The 20,947-nt window shown below is 64.5% G+C and overlaps 1 protein-coding gene across 2 annotated transcripts; it reads right to left on the reverse strand.

The window, feature by feature from the left end:
- Positions 1-1,639: 1,639 nt before the first annotated feature.
- CHRNA4 (cholinergic receptor nicotinic alpha 4 subunit) lies at positions 1,640-17,930 on the reverse strand. Of its 2 annotated transcripts, XR_009005298.1 has the most exons (7): positions 17,716-17,930; positions 16,095-16,246; positions 12,243-12,287; positions 12,049-12,158; positions 7,344-8,682; positions 3,250-4,628; positions 1,640-1,861 (listed from the first exon to the last, which is right to left on the reverse strand). XR_009005298.1 is itself a non-coding variant. In XM_057528321.1 (6 exons), exons 1-6 carry the CDS (start codon positions 17,795-17,797, stop codon positions 4,503-4,505), a joined length of 1,854 nt encoding a protein of 617 aa, XP_057384304.1. In that variant the 5' UTR covers positions 17,798-17,930; the 3' UTR covers positions 1,640-4,502. The 2 variants fall into 2 exon arrangements, 1 of the variants encoding a protein (XP_057384304.1); XM_057528321.1 differs by having other exon boundaries at positions 1,640-4,628.
- Between the last annotated feature and the right edge of the window lie 3,017 nt (positions 17,931-20,947).

Here is a 20,947-nt window from a genome sequence, read left to right on the forward strand (position 1 = left end):
CGTCACTGCCCCGCACGCCTCCCCCTCCCTCTGACCAGCCTGGACGCCACAGTCTGTGCCGTGACCGCTCCCACTGGCTCCCCACCCACCTGGGAAGCTCGCCAGCCAGCCGTGGGCCCCGGGGCCAAGCAGTTCCCTGGACACCGGGAAGAATTGGGGGCGGGGCCGGTGAAGGCTCCGAGGTGACACTGGGGCAGAGACAGGACAGAGTGGGAGGAAGAGACCGTGGAACATTCCGGGCAGGGGCGCTGCCCGTCAGCAGCCTGGGGCCAGGCCTGACCCAGAAACGGCAGGAGGACAGAGCAAGCTGAGCACAGGCCAGGGAGGGGTCAGCCCGCGGACTGGGGAGCGGGGCAGGGGCTGCGGGGAGGGGTTTGGGTTTTGTCCTCAGAGCGACCGGAAGCCCCGGGGTTCTGAGCAGGGGCTGCCGTGACCTGGCGTCTGTGTGAACGACCTGTAGATGAGAGTGCAGGTGGCCAGGTGGGGGGGGGATGCCCACTGGCATGGAGGTGGCTGGACTGGGGAGGTGATGACTTGGAAGGGGTGGGCGGGGGCTGAGCCCTGGGCGAGGTAGGGTCCAGGGGCCCAAGAGCAGCCAGGTGGTGGGGGGAGGGGCTGGGTGGGTTGGCGAGAGTGGGGTTCACGGGGGCAGAGTGTGGGTACCACCATCTCAGAACGGCAGTGAAACAGACTGGGCTCATCCCAGGACTGAGTCCCTCGCGTCTCCAAGGCTGGGCGGGGAGGGCCGGGAGCAGCAGCAGGAGGGGGTGCACGCTGCCAGGGACCACCTGTCAGGATGCGGCCGGCAAGGGGCAGAGGAGGAGGCTCCAGAGCCGGGGGACGCCTGCTCAGGAGGCAGGTGACGCCCCCGCAGGAAGGGCGAGATGGGCAGGAGTGGGCACCGGCCCCCGCCGGCCACCTTGTCCCGTAGCATCGCCGCTGGCCCTTTATGGTTTGAGCTGCCTCGAGGGCTGACATGAAGCCGTCACAGGACAGTAAACGTCCCTCCCAAATCTCCCCCCCACCCCCGCGCACGCGCACATACACACACACACGCACGCGTGCATCTCCCCCTGTGGGCACACGCGCTCCCACACATTCACACGCGCTGCGCTGCTCCCGGGTTTGGGAGGTGAGTTAACGGGAAACGCGACATATGAGCCGCACGACCGCCGAGCAGGTCTCGGGAGTTGAAGGAGAATGAGGGTCCCCTTTCGTCCATTAATTTAAAATTACAGTATCTTCAAAGACGGAAGGACGGGTAGTAATAACATGGAGCTGAAATGAACAGGTGCGAGGAAACATGGCCTGGGAAACAAAAGGAGAAATAAAGTCAGTGAGGCAGGCTCAGTAATTACGGGCCCAACTTCAGACAGGCCGTGGGATCCGGGGGAGAGAAGCCACCCAGGGGCTCGGGGGAGGATAAAAATGGAAAAAGCGTTGCATCCTCATGAGGGGCTCCAAGAAGAAACAGGAAGTCAATGGAGGGGGCAGAATGTTGAAATAAGTACTTTTTAAAGATTTGAGAATTAGAGGAGGATTTAAGATCCCAGATGGAAAGTCGCAGAGGGTGAAATGGGACTGACTTTTAAAACATACCCTTAGATTCACTGATGCAAAAAAACAAAGACGGTGGGGAAATTCTTTAAACGCTTTTCTACAAAAAGACAAGAGTCACTCTACGTCAAAAGGTGGGGGGAAATGACCTCAGAATGTTGAAGGGAAAAGGCTCGAATTTTATGCCCAGCAGAATTATTACTGAAACGAACGGGGTGAAAATACATTCTGAGGCCCACAAAGTCTGAGAAGGCAGGTCACACGTCACACGGGATCCTCTTCGAAATCCGGTTGGTGGAGTTTTCTGCAGAAAGGGAAAGTAACCAGCACTTAGGCCCGATACACGGAAAATCCCAGGTAAGTAAAAACCCTAGTGACCTTCGCCATTCACGGAATCGTCAAGCCTTCCCCAGACCATCATATCGGTGGCAACCTAGACTAGATTCCAGGCTGTTCCAGAATCCCTGAGGGCAGCCGAGGTGCTTGCTTTCTTTGGAGGTGGGAGGCATGATGGAGACAGTTTTCACATCAACTTGTTAAGCTCTTGAAAAATACCAACACTCTTTAAGTTAGGAGCAGCCGCCAGCAGGGAAAACACTGAACATATAACCTCCAAGATTAGCCAACTAGATCAAGTTTTTCTTCTATGTAGGGGGATAGAACACATGCAAACAGAAAAATAAGAGAGACGGCCTAACCATATCCCAGTGTAGCAGAAATTACAACAAAGAGCGGGGAGTTTAACTCTTCAAAAGATTGCATTAAAAGACAAGATACAGCTTTCTACTTCTAGCCGTGGTGGAGTAACCCATACTGGACCAAAAACCATTAAAAAGCACAGAAAATATATGAGGAAACTGTTTTTAGGCATTTTAATGTAGAAGGGTCAGTGTTTCAACAAATGGTGCTGAAACAACCCTCTCCCGAGTGTGTGAGGCCCCCAAGGTGTCAAAACATCACAAGACACAGAAAATGAAACACAGTCAACACTAAGAGAAAGAAGGAGGACACCCAGCGGGACCTGCACACAGCGGCTTGAGTCAGAATGACCGGACAGAGGCCAGCACAGGTGACGGAGACAGAGACTTGCTTTAGTTTATTCGGACAGAAAAACACGACTCAGCAACTAACGACAAAACTGTTTATGGATGGAGACATAGCCATGGTGGGTGTTGACCGCACCACACCGGGTGGAAGAACAGGACAGAAAGGCTGAGAACGGGGGGTTCCACTCATACCAAGGTCAGGGACAGGCAGAGACCACCTCTGGTGAGGAAATTAGAGCCGTAACTGCCACCGGGGCACAGGCTGGAAGGGGCTGGAGGGGGCTCTGGTGGATGGGGGCCTTGGGGTCGAATCTAGTAAAACTTACTGATCTGAGGGCTTAAGACCAGGCATTTTGTCATAGGTAAATTTCATGTCAATCAAAACAAACAAAACAAAAACCCTAGAGGCAAATACTCCAAAATAGTGGTCATGGTTAATTTGGTGGGAATGTGGGTGATCTATTCTGTGTGCGGATTTTCTGACTTGTGTTTGGGTCTCAAAAAACAGAAAAAGCGGAAACCAGAAAGGGGAAGCATCCCCATCCCTGGGGCTCCTGCGCTCTCCCGACCCAGAAAAGAGCATCTGCAGCTGGGCACCCCCAGGGCTCCCCACAGCTGCCCCATATCTGGCGCTGGATCCGCTTACGTAAGGAGGATTGAGGCGCTGACATCTGAGATCTGCGTCCCGGCTGCATCCTCGGGGGCCTGGCCCTCCCCCCTTCCGCCGCCCAGTCCTGGGTCCTGGGTCCTGGTGAACACCCACCCAGGCTCTCCCCCAGCATCCTGGGATTGGTGCCCCAATGGCCCCAGGAGGCAGGTGCCGATCCGAGATGGGCAGATGGGGTCTGGATGTCCAGGGGGCCGTCCCGAGCTTCACAGGCGGCGGGGTGGGCACCTCCCCCCACCACCTCGGGCAGGGCAGCCCCCGCATGGTGTGAGGTGGGGCTCCTGGGCTGGGGGGAGGCCTGTGGAGGGTCCCCTCCACCCCCTCGATGTTTCTCAGGGGCTCCACCCCCAGGGACCACACTCCAGAGGGTCTCCAAGTCGGCCAGATGGGCTCTCCTCGGGTCCCCCCAGGTCACCATGGCTACTGTGTCAGGGAAGTCCTACCTGTGTCTATGCCCCAGAGGGGTCCCCGGGCTGTGAGCAGAGGGGAACCCATGGGAGGTGTCGGGGAGCCCGACCTGGGTCCTGAACGTGGCTCCGGGTCCCTCACATAGTACCAGGGCCCACGGGGGTCTGGGGGCATCACAGGCCCCTGTGAAGTGCTGGCCCAAGACCCCCGGCATCCCTGGAAGGCAGACATCTGGACTCCCTGGGGCTGAGGATCCCTCACCCGAGGGGGACCTGCCACTAGATTCTCCTCCGAGCAGGACCACGTCTCATCACTCCATCCCCAAGGCCCCTCAGGCACAAAATCTGGGTTTTCGTTAATTTACCCAGAACAGACCAAAATAAAATCCCTGCTTGGACCCTCCCCTGGCAAACGAGGTTCGAATGTTTGCTGACGCCTCTGGGGTCAGAGAGAGCAGGTCTGAGGACCCACGGGCGCCCCAGGCCCGGGTGAGAGAGGCAGCCAGGCCCGGTGCAGTGCCTGGGCCTCGGGGATCCCACGGGGACGAGGGACTTTCGGGGCTGAGAGGGGCTGAGCGTGGCCGAGGGGCGTGGCCCTGGGAGAGTCGGGGCGGCTGGGACATTTGCCGAGAGCGGTCAGACGTGCGTCCTGGCGGGAGGCCATCATGTCACCGTGCTCCGGATACACCGCCCTGCAGATAGACAGGCGTCCACCCGCTGCCCGGGCAGGTCCCCAGGAGGCAGCTTCCAAGGCCGTCTCACAGCAGACAGATGACGGGGGGCGATCTGGTGAGTGGCGTGACCGCATGGAGTGCGGGGAGCCCCCTAGATCATGCCGGCCAGCCAGGGCGGCAGGAAGAGGCCCACCGTCCCCAGCAGGCAGACGAGGATGAACACCCAGAGGAAGATGCGGTCGATGACCATGGCCACGTACTTCCAGTCCTGCCTCACCTGCGGACAGACACACCCGGTCACGCGCGGCCGCACCCTCAGGCCTCACACAGCGCCAGCCTTCTAGAAGCTCTGTTCCTATCCTTGCCCCAAGGCCACCAAGGTCACAGGCACACCTGTACTGGGGTGAGGGGTGGAAAGGGGCCACAGAGAAACGGCTTGTCCAGCTGAAGTCTGGGCTCAGGAGCAGTGGGCTGCAGGGTCAGTGCCCTCTACGGGGGGTGGACAGCAGAGCCACTGCAGGGGACAGGGGCCAGCAGGGTGGCCCCCCGACTTCACCTGCCTGAGCTCCAAGAAGGTAGTGGTGCCTCTGGAGGAACGCCAGCGTCCGCGCTGTGTCACGGCGTAACGTGCTCTGGGTTTGCTAAAGCTGGCGGCACCGTGGGGACCAGCCAGTACACCCCCATTTGCAGGTGGGCAAGTGAGGCCCAGGGAGGGGGCACCCACAGCCCCTTGGCTGTGCGGGGCAAGAGCCAGGAGCAACCTGAGTAACGGGGCCTGGCCTCCAACAAAAAGCCCAGGGCAGGCTCCACAGTGGATGGCGTCCCAAGAGTGACAGCTGAGTCCCAATTGCCCTCCACTCCTGCCCCCTGCCGCGGGGCGGCACTCACGGCCGGCTGCCCACGTGGCTCGAGCCCCTCATGGGTCAGTGGGTCTCTCAGCTCTGTCCCTAAAGCCCCTTGAGGGTGAGGGTCACATGTGAAGGTGGGCACAGCCCTGAGCTGCGAGCAGGCTCTGAGCCGGGCAGCTGCCGGGGCAGAGGGCTCCACGGAAGGGCAAGGGGGGCACCCCGGGCTCGAAGTGGGAAACGCGCTGAGTGCACCACCTGCGGTCGCTCCCTTGGACCCGACGAGGAAGGGGGCTGCACCATCCCGTCTGCAGGTGGGACCCCGAGGCCCAGGGCGGCGCAGGACGGGCCGCGGTTACACGTCCACACTGGGCGAGCAGGTCCCGGCCTCCACCTGGTGCGACCCCAGGGCAAAGGCTCAGGGAGACCACAGGCGGTTCCTGGGTGGGCAGCTGCCAGCCCCTGAGTGACCAGAAAGGATGCAGCCCCCAGGCTCAGGCCAGCCAGACGCTAGCGGGTCTGATAGGCCCGGGCAAGGCGGGGTCATCACACCCCCGTTGTGGGGCCGTCAAGGGAAAGAAGGCTTTTCACTGCTGTTTTGTGCTCTGATTTTTAAAGTAATCAGAGGCGTCCTGATAGTTTTAAGCCAAAGCTGAAAGAGCCGTGTTTATTCTCAGGAAACCAGAGCAAATGGGGTCACTATAAGTGAGGTAGCGCCAGGACCCTCTGTTCCAGGAAGCAGCCCCGCGGCGCGCGCCTCCGCGCTGCCTTTCAAACCGCCCCTCCTCCCAGGATGAAATGCTCGCAGACAAAGCTGCCCCAGCCCCGATCCCAGGCTGGTTCCTGTGAAGTCGCTTTGCTCCCCAGAGCCCGGGGACGACGCCCGGAACCAGAACCAGGTCGCCACAGCCAGGCCCGCGACGCTGGTGGAGGGGTCTGGGGACGAGGGGCCGGCCCTGCGCTGAGGACCGTTGGGCCTCCGAGATCCTGGGGACACTTCAAAGGCGTCGGTCTCTGCTCAGCAGGCCCTCAAGCCCGCGCCAGAGCCAGAGCTCCTCTTGTCTCAAGAGCTGGCTGCAAGACGGAACCTTCCAGAAACCCCCAGGTGGACTCACAGCCCCTTGGGATTCAGGGGAATGACTGGGAGACCGGCTCCCTGCTGGAGGTGGGGCCCAGCCACGGGACAGACGGTCCCCAGGGATCACGCATGTCCGGGAAACGACCACGGGCCATTCCCAAGGAAGCAAAGGGACCAGGTGGTTCCTGGAGCGAACGGCAGTGTCACACCCGCCCCCGGGTCCAGGGAGGGAACAGCAGTGTCACGCCCGCACCCGGGGTCCATGTCACGGGCAAGAAGAAGCTAATGCGGAGCAAGGTCACTGCGGCATAACCGATGCCCAGGTTGAGCAGCCGGTAATGACCAGGCCGACTGACCAGTGCCCTCCCCCTGCCCGCCTGTCTCTGCCCATGCCCTGAACTGGGGCTCGGCCGCCAGCCTGGACCCACTCTCACAGGCACCCACGACGTGGCCAGTGGAGCCTGAGCCTCGGGGAGCAGCCCCACTGCCGCCCCCCACCAACTCCACGGGACCCTGAGTCTCGGCCATGTCTGAGCACCCGCCCTGCCCACCTGGACCCCAGGCGCCCTCTCCCCAGCTGGGCACAGGGGCGCCGGCCAGAGAGGCAGGGCTGTGTCCCAGGCCTGAATTCTCCTCTCCCCCCGCCAGGCCGCTGAGGCCACTCAGCCCCCTCCTCTCTCAGCCCCTCTCACCCCAACCCCAGGGCCCAGACACCCCCCAGTCCTTCTCCGGGAGCCCTTGGCGGGGTGGGGGGCGCTCGAGGTCGGGGGAGGCGCTCACCAGCTACAGATGGTGCTGGCAGCCCCACCCCCGCCTGCAGGCTTCCTGCACCCTGAAGCCCAAAGGGGGTGCCCGAGATCCACTCTGCTCTCCGCCAGCCACTCAGTCACCGCAGGGACCCCCGCTGGTCTCGGAGGCTTGGGGCAGAGGGAGCAGACAGCGGGGGGGGGGCCTCCAAGCTGAGCAGCCAGCTCTGGGGCCTGGTTTCTGGGTCTTTCACCGGCCACCCCCACCTTCAGAGTGGACAGGGCAGCGGGGCCCATCTGACACGGCTGCGGCGGGGACTTACCGAGAAGTCCATGTCTTCCGCCCTCAGGTGGTCTGCAATGTACTGGACACCCTCAACCGCCCGCGCCAGAGCTGGCGACAGGGGCAGGGGTGGCGCTCCGGTGCCGGGGGCCTTGAGCGCAGCATTCGGTGCCTCCGCCTCCTTCCTGCACTTGCATTTGCAGGGGGAGGCCTGGTCTGGGGGCGGAAGCTCGGCCGAGGGGGCCGTGGTCAGCGAGGCAGGGGAGCCGTCCGCCGGGCGGTCGGCTGGGGAGGCGGCCTCTTCTCGGGGCACGCAGTACTGGATGCTCTGGGACCGGCACCTCACGCCACCGTCTGCCACTTCGCTGGGGCCGGACACGTGCTGGACGCTCAGGGACCGGGCCTTGGCCAGCCCTGGTGGGCGGCAGGGCCCGGGCGAGGGGCAGGGGCTGGCCTTCTCAGCCTCTGAGGGCTGCAGAGCAGAGGCCTGGTCCGAGGGCGACGTGCAGGCCGGCTGGGGCTTGCCCGGCTGGTCCGGGCCGCAGGACGGGGTCGGGGACGGGGCGGGGCCCCTACTCCTGAGCTCGGGCTCCCCCCGGGGCTCCGGCCAGAAGCGCGGGGCCCCGGCCGCCTTGTGCACGGACTCGATGAGCTGCCGGCAGTTGTCCTTGACCACGGACGGCCGCTTCATGAAGAGCAGGCGCGGCACGACGTCCAGGAAGACGCGGCGGACCCAGGCGGGCATGGTGTGCGTGCGCGGGGAGCGGTGGTGCACGTTGAGCGTGAAGACGGCGATGATGATGGAGAGCGTGACGAAGATCATGGTGAAGAGCAGGTACTCGCCGATGAGCGGGATGACCAGCGAGGTGGACGGGATGATCTCGGTGATGAGCAACAGGAAGACGGTGAGCGAGAGCAGCACGGAGATGCAGAGCGTGATCTTCTCGCCGCACTCGGAGGGCAGGTAGAAGACGAGCACCGTGAGGCAGGAGATGAGCAGGCAGGGGATGATGAGGTTGACGGTGTAGAAGAGCGGCAGGCGCCGGATGACGAAGGCGTACGTGATGTCCGGGTACACCTCCGCGCAGCACTCGTACTTGCGCGTGTTGTAGGTGCCCACGGCGTCCACGATGACCCACTCGCCGCTCTCCCAGAAGTCCAGCTGGTCCACGCGGCTGTGCATGCTCACCAGGTCGATCTTAGCCTTGTCATAGGTCCAGGACCCGAACTTCATGGTGCAGTTCTGCTGGTCGAAGGGGAAGAAGGTGACGTCGATGCTGCAGGAGCTCTTGTAGATGGCTGGGGGTGTCCACTGCACCCGCCCGTCGTGAAAGAGGTGGGCCTTGGTCAGGTGGGTGACGGCAAAGTCCCCGTCCGCGCTGGGTGGGAGAGAGAGGTGGTGGGCGAGGTGCCCAGCACCCGCGGCCCGGAAGCTCTCTTCCCCCCGCCCGCCGTACACGCCCCCACTTCGCAGTGGCCTCGCCCGGGAGGGGCAGCCCTGGGCTCGTGGCTCGCCCGCCCGCCTCGCTGTCACCCCTACCCTGGGGGCGACGCTCCGTGGAGACCGTCTCAGCGGCCCACACCGCGCCTGACGCCCAAGCTTGATGGTGGTGACGGCCGTGATTATCTGCGGCTGGAAAGGCCGTCCACAGCACATCGGGGGCCCAAGGGTAGCACGCAGAGCACCTCGTCCCCTGCGGTCACCCCAGACCTGGGCAGAGGCCGGACCTCCGGCCACCTTCTCCTGCTCCAGACCGGTGTTTTCTCCCCATTGACCGCCCCCCAGACTTAGAGGCAGGACCCCCCTTCCTGCACAGGTGAGGAGTCCAAGGCCCAACGAGGCAAAGACCAGTCTGGGCCCACCCCGAGCAGGACGGGGACTCCAGCGTCACATCCCAGGCCCTCAGCCCTCCTGCCTCTCCCTCGGCCTTGGGGTGCCCTGTCCACAGACCGGGGCGGGCGACAGAGCGAGGGGCTGCTGTCCCAGCCCTTCTCCTCGTGGGCAGAGTGCCCAGCCTGCAGCCCTGGCCCTGGGCCTCCCAGACAGTGACGTCCACCTCGGTTTTCTCCACCAAAGGCACCCATGGTGGGATGGGGGGCACACTGACACCATGAGAGGTGAGGCAGCCGGCCGTGGGGACACAGGGACACCTGCTCACGGCCCCCCGAGAGCCCTTCTTGCCCCCGGAGTCAGCCACTCTCTCCTCTGCAGCTGGAAGCATCCGGTCCCCAGTCTGGGTCCTGAGTGGGTGCCACCTGGGCCTCGGGGGCCCCTCTGTCGGCCTGTTTCCCCACAAGGCCTGAGCTGCCCACGCTGACCGTGCGTGGTGCCCACAGGCCTGAGCTGCCCACACTGACCGTGCGTGGTGCCCACAGGCCTGAGCTGCCCACGCTGACCGTGCGTGGTGCCCACAGGCCTGAGCTGCCCACGCTGACCGTGCGTGGTGCCCACAGGCCTGGGCTGCCCACGCTGACCGTGCGTGGTGCCCACAGGCAGGTTGAGGCGGCAGCCGTTCCCCCAGCCCCTCCAGCAGCCCTGCCGCTTCGGCTCTGAAACGCTGATGGGAGACCTCGCCTCCTCCCCCCAGGACTGAGGGGCACCGGACGCTAGTCACCAAGCCCTTGTCGTCACACTCGTGTGCTGGCCCCGGCCAGGTCCTCAGAGGGCCTAGGGCTCTGCACGTGGGACCTGGCGCCTAGCGCAGCCCCAGGAAGGAGCAGCTTTCCCCAGGGCACGCTGTCACTACCCGTCACCGCTGCTCAAAGTCCCGCCCCTCCCCCCACAGCTGGCTCCTGTGCCCGAGGGACAAAGCACCACCCAACGGGGCTGTGCCCCCAGCAAGCCCAGGGGTGTGGACAGCGGGACCGCGGGACTGCGCACACGGGAGAAGAGGCGCCCGACCCGGCTGGTCCCGTTCCTGCTCCAGGCCGCAGACGCCCATCCACGTGATACCCTCTGCCTGACAGGCGGACGCAGGGGAGCCCCCAGTGGGTGGCGTGGCCTCACGTGCACGCCCTCCAACCTTGAAGGGGTGCCCCGAAGCTATCAGAAAAGCACCCCCCCAACCCTGCCCCTCGCCCAGCAGCCTGTGCTGACCGCTTGGCCTCACTCAATGCACGCGGCCCTGGCCGCCAGCTACCCGCTGCCCCTGGAAACAGGCCTCCTCAGTGGCCATCCGGCCAGCATCAGCCACCAGCTCTGGGGTCTGTCCTCACCCACGCCCAGCCCCATCCAGAGAGGGCCTCGGTGCCGATCTCCGTTCCCAAGAGAAGCTGGAGGTCCATCCCGCTACCTCCCACGGGTCTTGGTAAGGAGGCCAGAAAAAGAGGGGCCTTGGGTGGCGGCCCCACTCTCCCAGGCTGCCGTCCCCGGGGCTGTACGGCTCCCAGAGCAGTCCTGACGATGCTCCCCTGGGTGCCAGAGTTCTGACCCTGGTACCTATGTTCTGGATCAAAGAGCCACTCAGGCGTATTCTGTGCTAGGTCCCAGCGGGGTGGGGGGCTGGGGCGGCTGAGCGTGGACCCCTGGGGGACCGGGCAGCTGGGGAGCTCCAGGGCGCAGGATCAGACCGGGCAGCTCGCAGAGGGAGAGCGGAGAGCCTGCCCTGCCTTCCGTCACCGCGCGGCCCCCCCTTAATGCAGCCCCGAAAACCCTCTCCTCCACGTGCGGCCGCTCGCCCGCTGCCGTTACTGGAATCACTTAAGCTGCAAGAGGAGCCCAATCGTTCATAATCAAATAGCGGCATTTTGTAGGTCAGGCCCAAGCCTGGGGGCCCAGGAGGGCTTTTGTGCAGAAGCACTGGGGTCTTGGTGGGAGGGCAGGGGGCTGTGGGCAGATGGCTGGGACAGAGGGGCCCAAGTGCTTCCATTTGCTGTAGCTGTAAGTGCTGTGGAACTGCCGCCACCCAGGCCCGAGTCTGGATCTGCCAGTGTGGATTCAGCTCAGGGTGAGCTGGCCTGGCAATGACACAGCAGGGACACGGGGACGCGGGAGGGCACCAGGCTGCCCCGAGGTCAGGGACACCTCGAAGATCCCGGGAAAGGACAAGTTCAAGGATGCCAGCCCTCTGGAGCCCACCGTCGGCCACCACCGTGCCCATAACACCCTGGCCCCCCAGCACAGAAACACCCTCCAAGAGATCAGATTCCAGAGCCAGGGACACACGGCCCAGACAGAGGCTTTGTTTGCTTGCGTGTGATTAGCGGGGTTTGGGGAGACTGCGGGCACAGATGGAGGGGCAGGAGGAGGGCGGGGGTGGAGGCAGCGAGCCGGGATGGGCAGGCCGTCCTGGGGCTTCCTCCCCTACACCTCCCGACCTTTGTTCCCGGACGCGGTCAGCTGCGTGTGCAGGGCCCACTGTCCCCGACAGGGACTGACTCTGGAAAGGACTCCAGCCCGAGGGGGAGCAGCTGCAGGGCCTGCAGTCATCCAGGGAGGAGCTCAGACCCCTTCCTGGCCCGTGAGTGACCGAGGCCCCTGCCCCAGCCTGGGCGGGGACGGAGCCCCAGGCGCCACTGCTGCCCCCAGGACCCCGTCTCCTTGCCACGTTGCCCGCTGATGGGCCTGCCCCCCGCACCCCAGGCCTCAACACCCTCCTTTACTCACTCTTCCTCCTTCCGAGCCTGCCCTCAGCCCAGACAAGCCGCCTGCCTCTTGCTCACGCCGGCCTTGGAAGAGCGGCCTGACCGGAGCACGGCTGGACCCGGGCACCTGCCACCCTGCCGGCTAAGAACCCCGGGCTCACTTGTTGTACAGGACGATGTCTGGCCTCCAGATGAGCTCAGAGGGGATGCGGATGGAGGTCACGTTCTCGTAGTCAGCGGGGTCCCAGCGCAGCTTATAGTCATGCCACTCCTGGGGGAAGCGAGGGGGGGCGGTGAGGGGGAGGGGCGGGGGCAGGGAGGGGCGGGGGGGCAGTGGGGGCTCCCTCCCACTCACCTGCTTCACCCACACGTTCGTCGTCATCATCTGGTTCTTCTCATCCTAGGGCACAAACGAGAAGGCAGGTTGTGATGCCCTCGGGTTCAGGACACGTCTCTCTGGCCGAGACTCCTTACCCGAAAGGATGGGCCAGGGCTGAACGTGGGGAGGGGGTGACCTCAGGAGGGAGTGAGCGCCTTGTCCCTGGAGGCAGCCAAGCCCAGGATGGCAGGCCCGCAGGGGACTCAGGGCCAGAAGGAAAGTGAGGACAACATTCAGCTGACTTCCCTGGTGGCCGGGCCTGGCCCCCCTCCAGCTACCGAAGGGTCTGAGGGAGAGGGAGACGGCGCCCCTTCCCAGGCGGCCGTGCTGGCCCTGCCCACCGGCACTGCTCCATCCCGGCCGGCGGGGCAGTGCCCTGCGGATGGGCTCCGGGTGAGCTGGCACCTGCCCCTCCTGCTGCACCAGAGCAACCCACTCACTGGCCAAACTGCCCCGCAGGGCCTGAGCCTCAGGACCTGCAGGTGAGGGGCTGAAACAGGTGAGGTGGGAGCAGGAGACCCGGCAGGCTCCTCTCCAGGTCACCAAGTGGGCACCTGTCCAGGTGAGAAGGGCCGGACCACATGCGCTGTGAGCTCCCTTCCGGCCTCTGCACCTCCCCCGACTTCACAGCCCTCCCGGGTTCACGGACGGGCCGTCAGGTCCAGCACAGGCTGGAGGCCTCTGGAGAAGACCGCCAGGCTCCGTGCAGGGACGTAGGGGTCCTCACACCCCACTCTGAACCAACCTCCAGGGACCACGGCCACACCCAGCCCACTCAGAGGGCAGCTGGGCTTGGGGGCTGGCTCCTTGCCCAAAGTTTGGGGCAGGGCACTCAGCAGCTGACGGGGGGTCCCCTCAGAGAGCAGGAAGCCCATGGGGACCAGAGAGGCGGGGCTCTTTCCCTGGGGGAAGAGGGAGTGGACACGGGACACAGGGTGTGGGGAGCAGCGCCTGAACCAGCCTCCTCCCCCTTCCTGATGGCCCAAGCTTTGCCCCCACTTTCTGATGGCCCAAGCTTTGCCCCCACTTTCTGATGGCCCAAGCTTTGCCCCCACTTTCTGATGCCCAAGCTTTGCCCCCACTTTCTGATGGCCCAAGCTTTGCCCCCACTTTCTGATGGCCCAAACTTTGTCCCCACTTTCTGATGGCCAAGCTTTGCCCCCACTTTCTGATGGCCCAAGCTTTGCCCCCACTTTCTGATGCCCAAGCTTTGCCCCCACTTTCTGATGGCCCAAGCTTTGCCCCCACTTTCTGATGGCCCAAGCTTTGTCCCCACTTTCTGATGGCCAAGCTTTGCCCCCACTTTCTGATGGCCCAAGCTTTGCCCCCACTTTCTGATGGCCCAAGCTTTGCCCCCACTTTCTGATGTCCAAGCTTTGCCCCCACTTTCTGATGGCCCAAGCTTTGCCCCCACTTTCTGATGGCCCAAGCTTTGCCCCCACTTTCTGATGGCCCAAGCTTTGTCCCCACTTTCTGATGGCCCAAGCTTTGCCCCCACTTTCTGATGGCCCAAGCTTTGCCCCCACTTTCTGATGGCCCAAGCTTTGTCCCCACTTTCTGATGGCCAAGCTTTGCCCCCACTTTCTGATGGCCCAAGCTTTGCCACCATCTGCCCCAGACCAGGGACACACAGGCCGTTAGGACGACTGCTGAGGCCAAAGAAACCAAGGGTGGTCAAGCAAGCAAAGTGCCCAGGGCCAGGGGTGGGGGCTGGTGTCCCTGGGAGCCTCCCCTCCTGCTTCCCCCAGGGGACAAGTCCCCATCAGCCAGGCCACAGGAGGGGACCACATCTCCTGCGGCCCAGGCACTGCCCTTGGTCCTGCTCTCTCTCGGGGCCACCTGGGACGGGCTGCCAGAGGACACTGAGGATAAGTGTGACGTGAGTGGGGCCCGGACACCACATCCAACGACCTCGACCTTGGCAGTGCAATCCTGCGGTGCGGTCCCCCTCACCACGTCCCTGCCCTTCCCCCCTGGGGACAGCCTGCCGGGCTCTGCCCCATCCCCCGCTCCCAGGCTCAGAACAAGCTTCCAGGTGGCAGGGCCTGGCCTCCTCCCCTTCGTGCCAGCCGCCCCCCCAACGCAGCTGTCCCCCCAGGCACCCGTTTGAGGTGCCCTCTGTACATTCCGGCCCCTGCAACGTCAGCCCAGGGCCCAGAAGTGCCCAGGAATTCCCCAGCCTCCTCTGCAGGCGTGAACTCACACACACAAGCACTCTGCACCGGGGCACAGACCTGCAGCAAACACACGAGCCCCACAAACAGTGGGGCAGGGAGGCGGCCCCTTCCACAAACGGCCAGCACCCAGGATGGGCAAGGACGTCTTGTCAGCACACAGGTGTGTGCAGGAGTGCCCTTGGCCAGCGTGGCTGCAGACAGCAGAGCCTGGGAGCCGCTCCTGTCCTGCCTGGTGCTGCCACGGGGCCTCGGGTGGGTCCCTCGCTGGTGTCTCGGAGCTGGTGTGCTACAGGCTGTCTCTCCTGGGCAAAGCGGGGAGAAGCGGTGATGGGGGGCGGATGCTGCGATGTGGCAGGCGGTGGATGAGGCAGCCCCAGGAGCTCAGGTGGGGGGACGGGCCGCGGTGCAGCCGACCCAGAACATGAAGCCACAGCCACCACTGGGAACAGCATTTGCAAATGCAGTGCGTCGGGACCCCTGCCATCCTGAGTTGCCTTCTGGCTGCGCCCCAGCCAGGAGTACTTTACAGGAAGCATTTAAGGCCTGGTTCCAGGAGGTCTGAGGGCACAGGCCAGGACAGGGGGACTGGCCGGGTCTCTCTACTGATGGGGTCCAAGCACGGCCCTTTCTGTCCATGTGAATGTGGCTACCGTCCCTCCCACCTCCCAGAGCCCCTTGGATGCTGCCGGCTCAGCCCCAGATGGAGCTGTCACACTCATCCCATTTCACAGGTGAGAAAACCAGGGCCCTGAGGGTCACCCAACACACCTGGCATGAGCCAGGAACCAGGGCCTCCAGACTCCAAAACTGGTGGCTCCCCCCCTCACGGAGCCCACTTGGGGTTGGGGTCTCGGCAGGGGCGTGGGGTGGGCACTTGGAGAGATCTACAGCCTCCTGCCCCTGCACAAGTTCCAGCTCCCTCTGTGGAACCAGAGCTGGCTGGAGACCCCAGCCCAAACCCAGCCGGCCTTGGACCTCCTCGTGGCCAGCAAACCAGGCTCCCAGAGGCCCCCTCCCTGCCAGGCCAGAGCCCACCCTCCAAGGCCCTTGGGACCCTGCCCCAGGCTGTGCAGCTACCACCCAGTCAGACCCACAGGACGGGCTCCCACCCCAAATGGACGCCCCAGCCCCTCCAGAGCCGTGGCTACTCGGAGGCTGGACCCCCGGCCTCCTCCCAGCAGCTGCCTTGGTCCCCAACCAGGAAGGGAAACACATCTGAACCAGGTGGAGGTCAGGGTGCTGCCAGGGTGCCGCACGGCCTCACCCCATCCCACGCAGTAGCACGACTTACACAAAAGCCCTAAACTCTGCCATTGGCCCCACAGAGGTACTTCCTGCTCTCTGCCTCTGAAGATGACAGCCTGGACCCCCTGCTGCAAATCTGGCCCTTTGAGCTTCTCTACATGGAAAGGGAGGAAAGGGCAGGGCTTGGGGGTGTCGCACAGAACCTGCCTTGCCTCCCGGCTTGCTTAGGCGTGTGTGCTGGGCTAAGGCGGGGCTGGGGCACACTCCATGTGCAGCTCTGATGCAGCCCTCCCAGCTCATCCAGCCCCCCTGCCCCCGCCAGCCCCGGGGCCCCTCCAGGCCAGCCCCTCCCAGACACGGGTGCTCCCTTCAGGTCACTGCCCCCCCACCCCCCCCCATCACCTACCACGTCAATGAGCTGTGCAATAGACAGGCCGAAGTGGACGAGAACTACATCCGAGATGTTGGCCACGGGCCGGGACCACTTGTTGTAGCCAGAGAAGAGTTTCTTCAGCAGCCGTTCCTCCGCGTGGGCCCGGGTCTCCACGTGACTGCTCACTGCGGGGACCAGCAGGCGCGCGGCTCAGGGGCAGGGGATGCTGGCCGTCCAGGATGCCCCCTTGGGCCTCCTGCCAGGCTGTGCTCAGCACCTGGGCTCCCTTCCAGCTTCTCACAGCACGTCCCTCCTACCTCAGGGCCTTTGCACGTGCTGCTCTACTTCCAGCCGCAGTTTCTCCCCTACCCCCTGGGTCTGTAAGGGGGTCTGTAACTTCCTCAGGGAAGCCTTCCTAGCATGGTGCCCCTCACCATGAAAGTAGATAATTGGTATGATAAGTGCTGATTTGGAAGCGTCCCCATCAGACCGTGACTGGGGGAGGGAGGGACTGTATCTCTAGCTACTAGCAGAGTCCTGAGAACCTTGCCTCAAAGTACAAGGTGGGGGTAACCACAGGACAGGAGGGGGCAGAGGACAGCGGGAGCATACCCAGGAAGGGAGATGGAGAGAGGAGAGTGAGGGTGCAGCCACCGAGAGCCTGTTTCCTTTGGCTGTGGCATCCGCAAGCAATCACCCAAGAAAAATACGTGCTTTGACGTGTAAGGGGTACTTTAAGTGCAAACCCCGACAATGAACCTGGCACCCTGTGTTCTTGGACGGACACACAGCCTGCCCTCGATGACCAGGTCTGGAGTGAGCCTGGGGAGGGGACCCCTCATTCAGCTCTGCCCATCGGCTAATCTGTGGTCTGAGGGCTTCCCTGCCACTCCTGGGCGACTTCGCTGGGACCACTGCATGGGGGGGGGCGGGGGTTTGAGGAGGGGGACGGAGACCCCTGCTGCTCTGCTCCTCTCAGCTCGGTCCTGCTCCCCTGTGAGTCACGGATGGACATTACGAGGGCATTCACAAGTACCCCTGGGATCAGTCCTAGACGCCCAGGACCCTTCACTCCCAACCCAGAGCCCCAGCCCGGTCCCTCCGACAGCAAGGTGTAGCCCCCTCCTCACTGGGGAGGCCAGAGAATTACACTCCACTCACCCCTGAAATAGCAAGGTGGCTTCCCAGGGAACGGGGAGCAGGGGGGCTAGAACTTCCCCTGTCCCAGTGGGCCTGGGGGAGCAGAAGAGGTTTGGGTGGGGCCCTGCCAAGGGCAGAGGCCACCCCTCTGATTCCCCAAACCCCGGTGCAGGGGGGAGGTGGGCAGGTACCATGCAGTCTGCAAGGAAATTTGGCACAATGGATAAATGGGGGTGGGGGAGGGGGGAGATGGACCGCGCCTCTCTCCATCCAAGTTGCAGTTTCTGGGTCCAGCTCTTGAAACAGCATTCCCCTCACCCACCCAAACCCTGCCTGGCTCAGCCCTCGCCGAAGGACAGCCTTTTGCGTCTGGAGTGGGGGCTGGGGGTAGCCTCCGCGGCTGCCCCGTTTGCGCGCACCCGCGGCTTGGGACCGCTCCCTTCCTCTGGCTCCGGAGGTCCGAGGCCGCCCTGAACCGGGCGAAAGGGGGTCCTTCCAGCGCCCCGAAACTTACCAGGCAAGAAGCCGGCCCCCAGCAGCAGCAGCAGCGGCGGCAGCAGCGGCGGCGGCGGCGCCCCCGGGCCCCCGAGCTCCATGGCGCACCGAGCGGGCTCTAGATGCGGGCGGCTCCCGGCCCCGCCGCGCCCCTGCTCCGAGCTCCGCGCGAGCCCAACTTCATGCCCCCCGCGCCGCGCGGGCAGCTCCGTCCGCCGGGCCTGGTTCGGCGCTTCTCCCGCGGGGCTCGGCGGCGGCTACCGCGCCGGGAGCGCGGGGCTGTGGGCTCAGCGGCGCGGCCCCGCCCGGACCTGCCCGCCTCCAGCCGGCGAGGAGGAGGGGGAGGAGAGAAAGGAGGAGGGAGCGGGAAGGAGGGCGAGGATCGGAGGGGAGAAGGAGGGGGAACGGACCGCGAGCCGAGAGGGGGCGCGGAGGCTGCGCTCTGCCCGCGCAGGGCCAAAGTTTCCTTCGACCTCCTGGGGCTGGGGACGTGCCCGAGCCACGAGTGGGGGCCCGGTAGTCACTGCGTGCGTCTGGGGAATCCCTGCGCGGTCTGGTTCGCGGACCACGAGACACTGACCCCCTCCTCGTCCCCAGCCCAGCGCCTCCGACGCCTGCCCGGAGGGAGGACGCGCATCCAGGGTCTCCGGGCGCCAGGAGGGGAGCCCCGCACGGATCTGGTTAACTTCATCACCCCCGCCCCGCTCTGCAGTTTGGAAATCACAGGTCTTCCCCAACGAGGCGCTCAGGATAGAGTCCACCCCCTATCAGCCTGTCCCTGGCGGACCGGGAAGCGGGAGCCTCGGCCCCGCGGCCCGCCCTTCGGGGGCGGGAGGACCCTAACGCCCCCGCCCCGGGCGAAGCCTCCTCTTGCTGCCTCCAGGTCCGGCCTGGGCCGGGGTCCGCCGCCCCCCGCTCTGCGCGGCCTGCGAGTGAGGGGCCTGCGCCGGCGTGAGGGCAGCCCCCATCCCACGCGCGGTGGGCAGCGGCTGAGGGGCGGCCGCGAACCTGGGCCCAGGTGCCCGGAGAACAGACCCTTGGCGCCCCCGGACTAGTCTTGAACAATGTCGGCCGCAACCGAGATGCCCGGGCAGCGTGCTGGACGACCCGGCAGGGGCTCCGCCCTCAGGTGGGTCGAGGTGGCAGCAGGTACCCGGAGGAGGGGCCGGGAGGGGCCGCTTTGTGCGGCGGGACCACAGTCTTCGGCGCACACACTCGTCGCCCCTCCGCAGAAACGCGAGCCCCGTAGCCATCCCTGTTCGCCGTGCGCCGGGGGCTCTGCGGGGGCGGTGGGGGCAGAACCCAGCCCCCAAACCGAGACTTCGGGTCCCGGGATGGAGGCAGAGAAGGAGGGGCTGGAGCTGCTCCCGCGCTCCTCCTGAGTCTGCGCCCCGCCCTTGAGGGGGCTGTACGCGGGTCACGAGCCCCTCGTCCCCGTCCCTCGCAGGCGATGCTCTCGGCAAGTAACAGGCTTGGTCCCAAGGCAGCAGCTTCCATCAGCGAAGGCCCCTGCCCCTCCGCATCCCCCCACTCCCGCCCCCTCCCAGCTGGTCTCCCCTGTCTCCACTCTTTCTTCTCATCTCCCTCCTCACCCATCTCCCTTTCCCCTCCCCCGTCTCTCCTGCCCCTCCCCCATCGCCTCTGCCCCTCCCCCAGCTCTCACGCACTCTGGTCCCAGGTTTAGCTCATCACACCTCACACAATTGCTCTGAGGCCTCCAGGGCTCCCCTCTCGGGAGCTGTCTATCCACTCTGGCTGGTGCCTATAAATAGAGCTTTCCAAAAGCCTGGCCCTGAGCAGTGGCCAGTCTCAACAGTGACGGTCGCCCTCACCCTGTCCATGGGCTTCCTAGATGCTGGCCCAAGCCATTGAGGCACGGCTCCCACAGCATCCCTATGAGGCAGGCTCTTTGGTTACCTGTGTGTCCCAGTGAGGAAATGCGCAGACAGAGGAGTTACCCCGCGTGCCAAGGTGATGCAGTCACTACCGGAGTTCCAAGCAGGCCCTCCAGCTTCAGGGTCTGCACCCTGGCCTCCCCGGCCTCAGGCATAGCATGTCCCAGGGCTGGCCTGTGCCCCTACAGACTGGAGCTCCCCACGGTGTGCCCTGCCCTCTGGGCGACCTCCTGGGCTGCCAGCCCCAGCGCACAGCCCGCCCCCGGACCAGCCCACCGACTCGCTCGGAGCCTGCTCTGGTTTGTGGCCTATTTCTACCGGCAAGCCCCCTCTTACCCTTTCCTCCTTCTCAGCCCCCACCCCCAGTGCAAACCCTGGGTTCCTCTCACACCCTTAGGCCCCTTCCCCGAGCCAGCTCTGCACCAGGAACCAGAAGGTTCTCTAAGGTGAAGAGTTGCACTGAACCAGGAGCTGGGGAACAGACCCGGCCGATGGCTGACTGCGTGCAGGGGGGTGAGGAGGGCAAACCCCGACCCCCGCCTCTCCTGGACCACTCCCCACACGCAGCAGAGCACTCGGCCACACGAGGTTCAGAACCTGCGAAGCGCCCCCTCACAGAGAAGGGACGGTGGGCGTGACGGGGGGATGAGCCCTGGTGACTCCCGGCTGGGTTCTTTGTCCGTGCCTGCTCCGTGCTGTCCCAGGACAGAAGGTGCCTTGCTCAATGACCTTCTCTTGGTGGTAGAGGCCAACCACGCTCCAGGTCCCTCTGAAGTCTCCTCTAACCATCTCAGCACCTCTGGGAAGCAGGGGTTCCCTCATTTGGCAGCCTAGGAAGGTGAGGTATGGACGGGGTTTGTCCGGCTGAAAAGGCGAGATTGTCTTGTCCCGTCCCCCTGTGGCACTCCCCACGCCTTTCGGGATGGGGATGCTTCCTCAAGCCTCTGCCTTTAGGCTCATCTCTCGGGACTCGTGAAATCTGGGTGCTCCTGAGAATGTTAGGCCAAAGTCAGAAGAGAGAGGGTGATCTGGCCCAATCTGTGAAGGCTTCCTGGAGGAAGGGGCACCCAGGAATGCAGCCCTGGGGACTGTGGACATCCACTCATAGCCATGCACAGGGAATCACCTGGGAGTTTGCTTAAGTTCCAGACTCTGGCACCCCACCCTCAGAGGGTACTCAGCCTGGGCTGAGGCCCCCATCTCCATCTGCTGACAGCCATCTCCAGGCAACCCTGATGCAGGAGGCCTCGGACTTTAAGAGCTGATTTGGCCCAAGGACTTGGGCAGAAGATCTGGCCAGGCCCCCACCCCGCCTGGCATCCTGGCCTGGGCCGGGTGCTGGCATCGCCCGGTGGC

This window comes from Balaenoptera acutorostrata, chromosome 15, assembly GCF_949987535.1.
Source record: "Balaenoptera acutorostrata chromosome 15, mBalAcu1.1, whole genome shotgun sequence".
Lineage (NCBI taxonomy): Eukaryota > Metazoa > Chordata > Mammalia > Artiodactyla > Balaenopteridae > Balaenoptera > Balaenoptera acutorostrata.

Coding starts and splice junctions, on each gene's coding strand:
- CHRNA4 (XM_057528321.1), bottom strand. CDS start 17,797: ATGGAGCTCGGGGGCCCGGGGGCGCCGCCGCCGCCGCTGCTGCCGCCG. Junction 12,288..16,094: donor TTGCACAGCTCATTGACGTG/GTAGGTGATGGG, acceptor TTTGTGCCCTAG/GATGAGAAGAACCAGATGAT. Junction 4,629..7,343: donor CGGAAGACATGGACTTCTCG/GTAAGTCCCCGC, acceptor GTCTGTCCGCAG/GTGAGGCAGGACTGGAAGTA.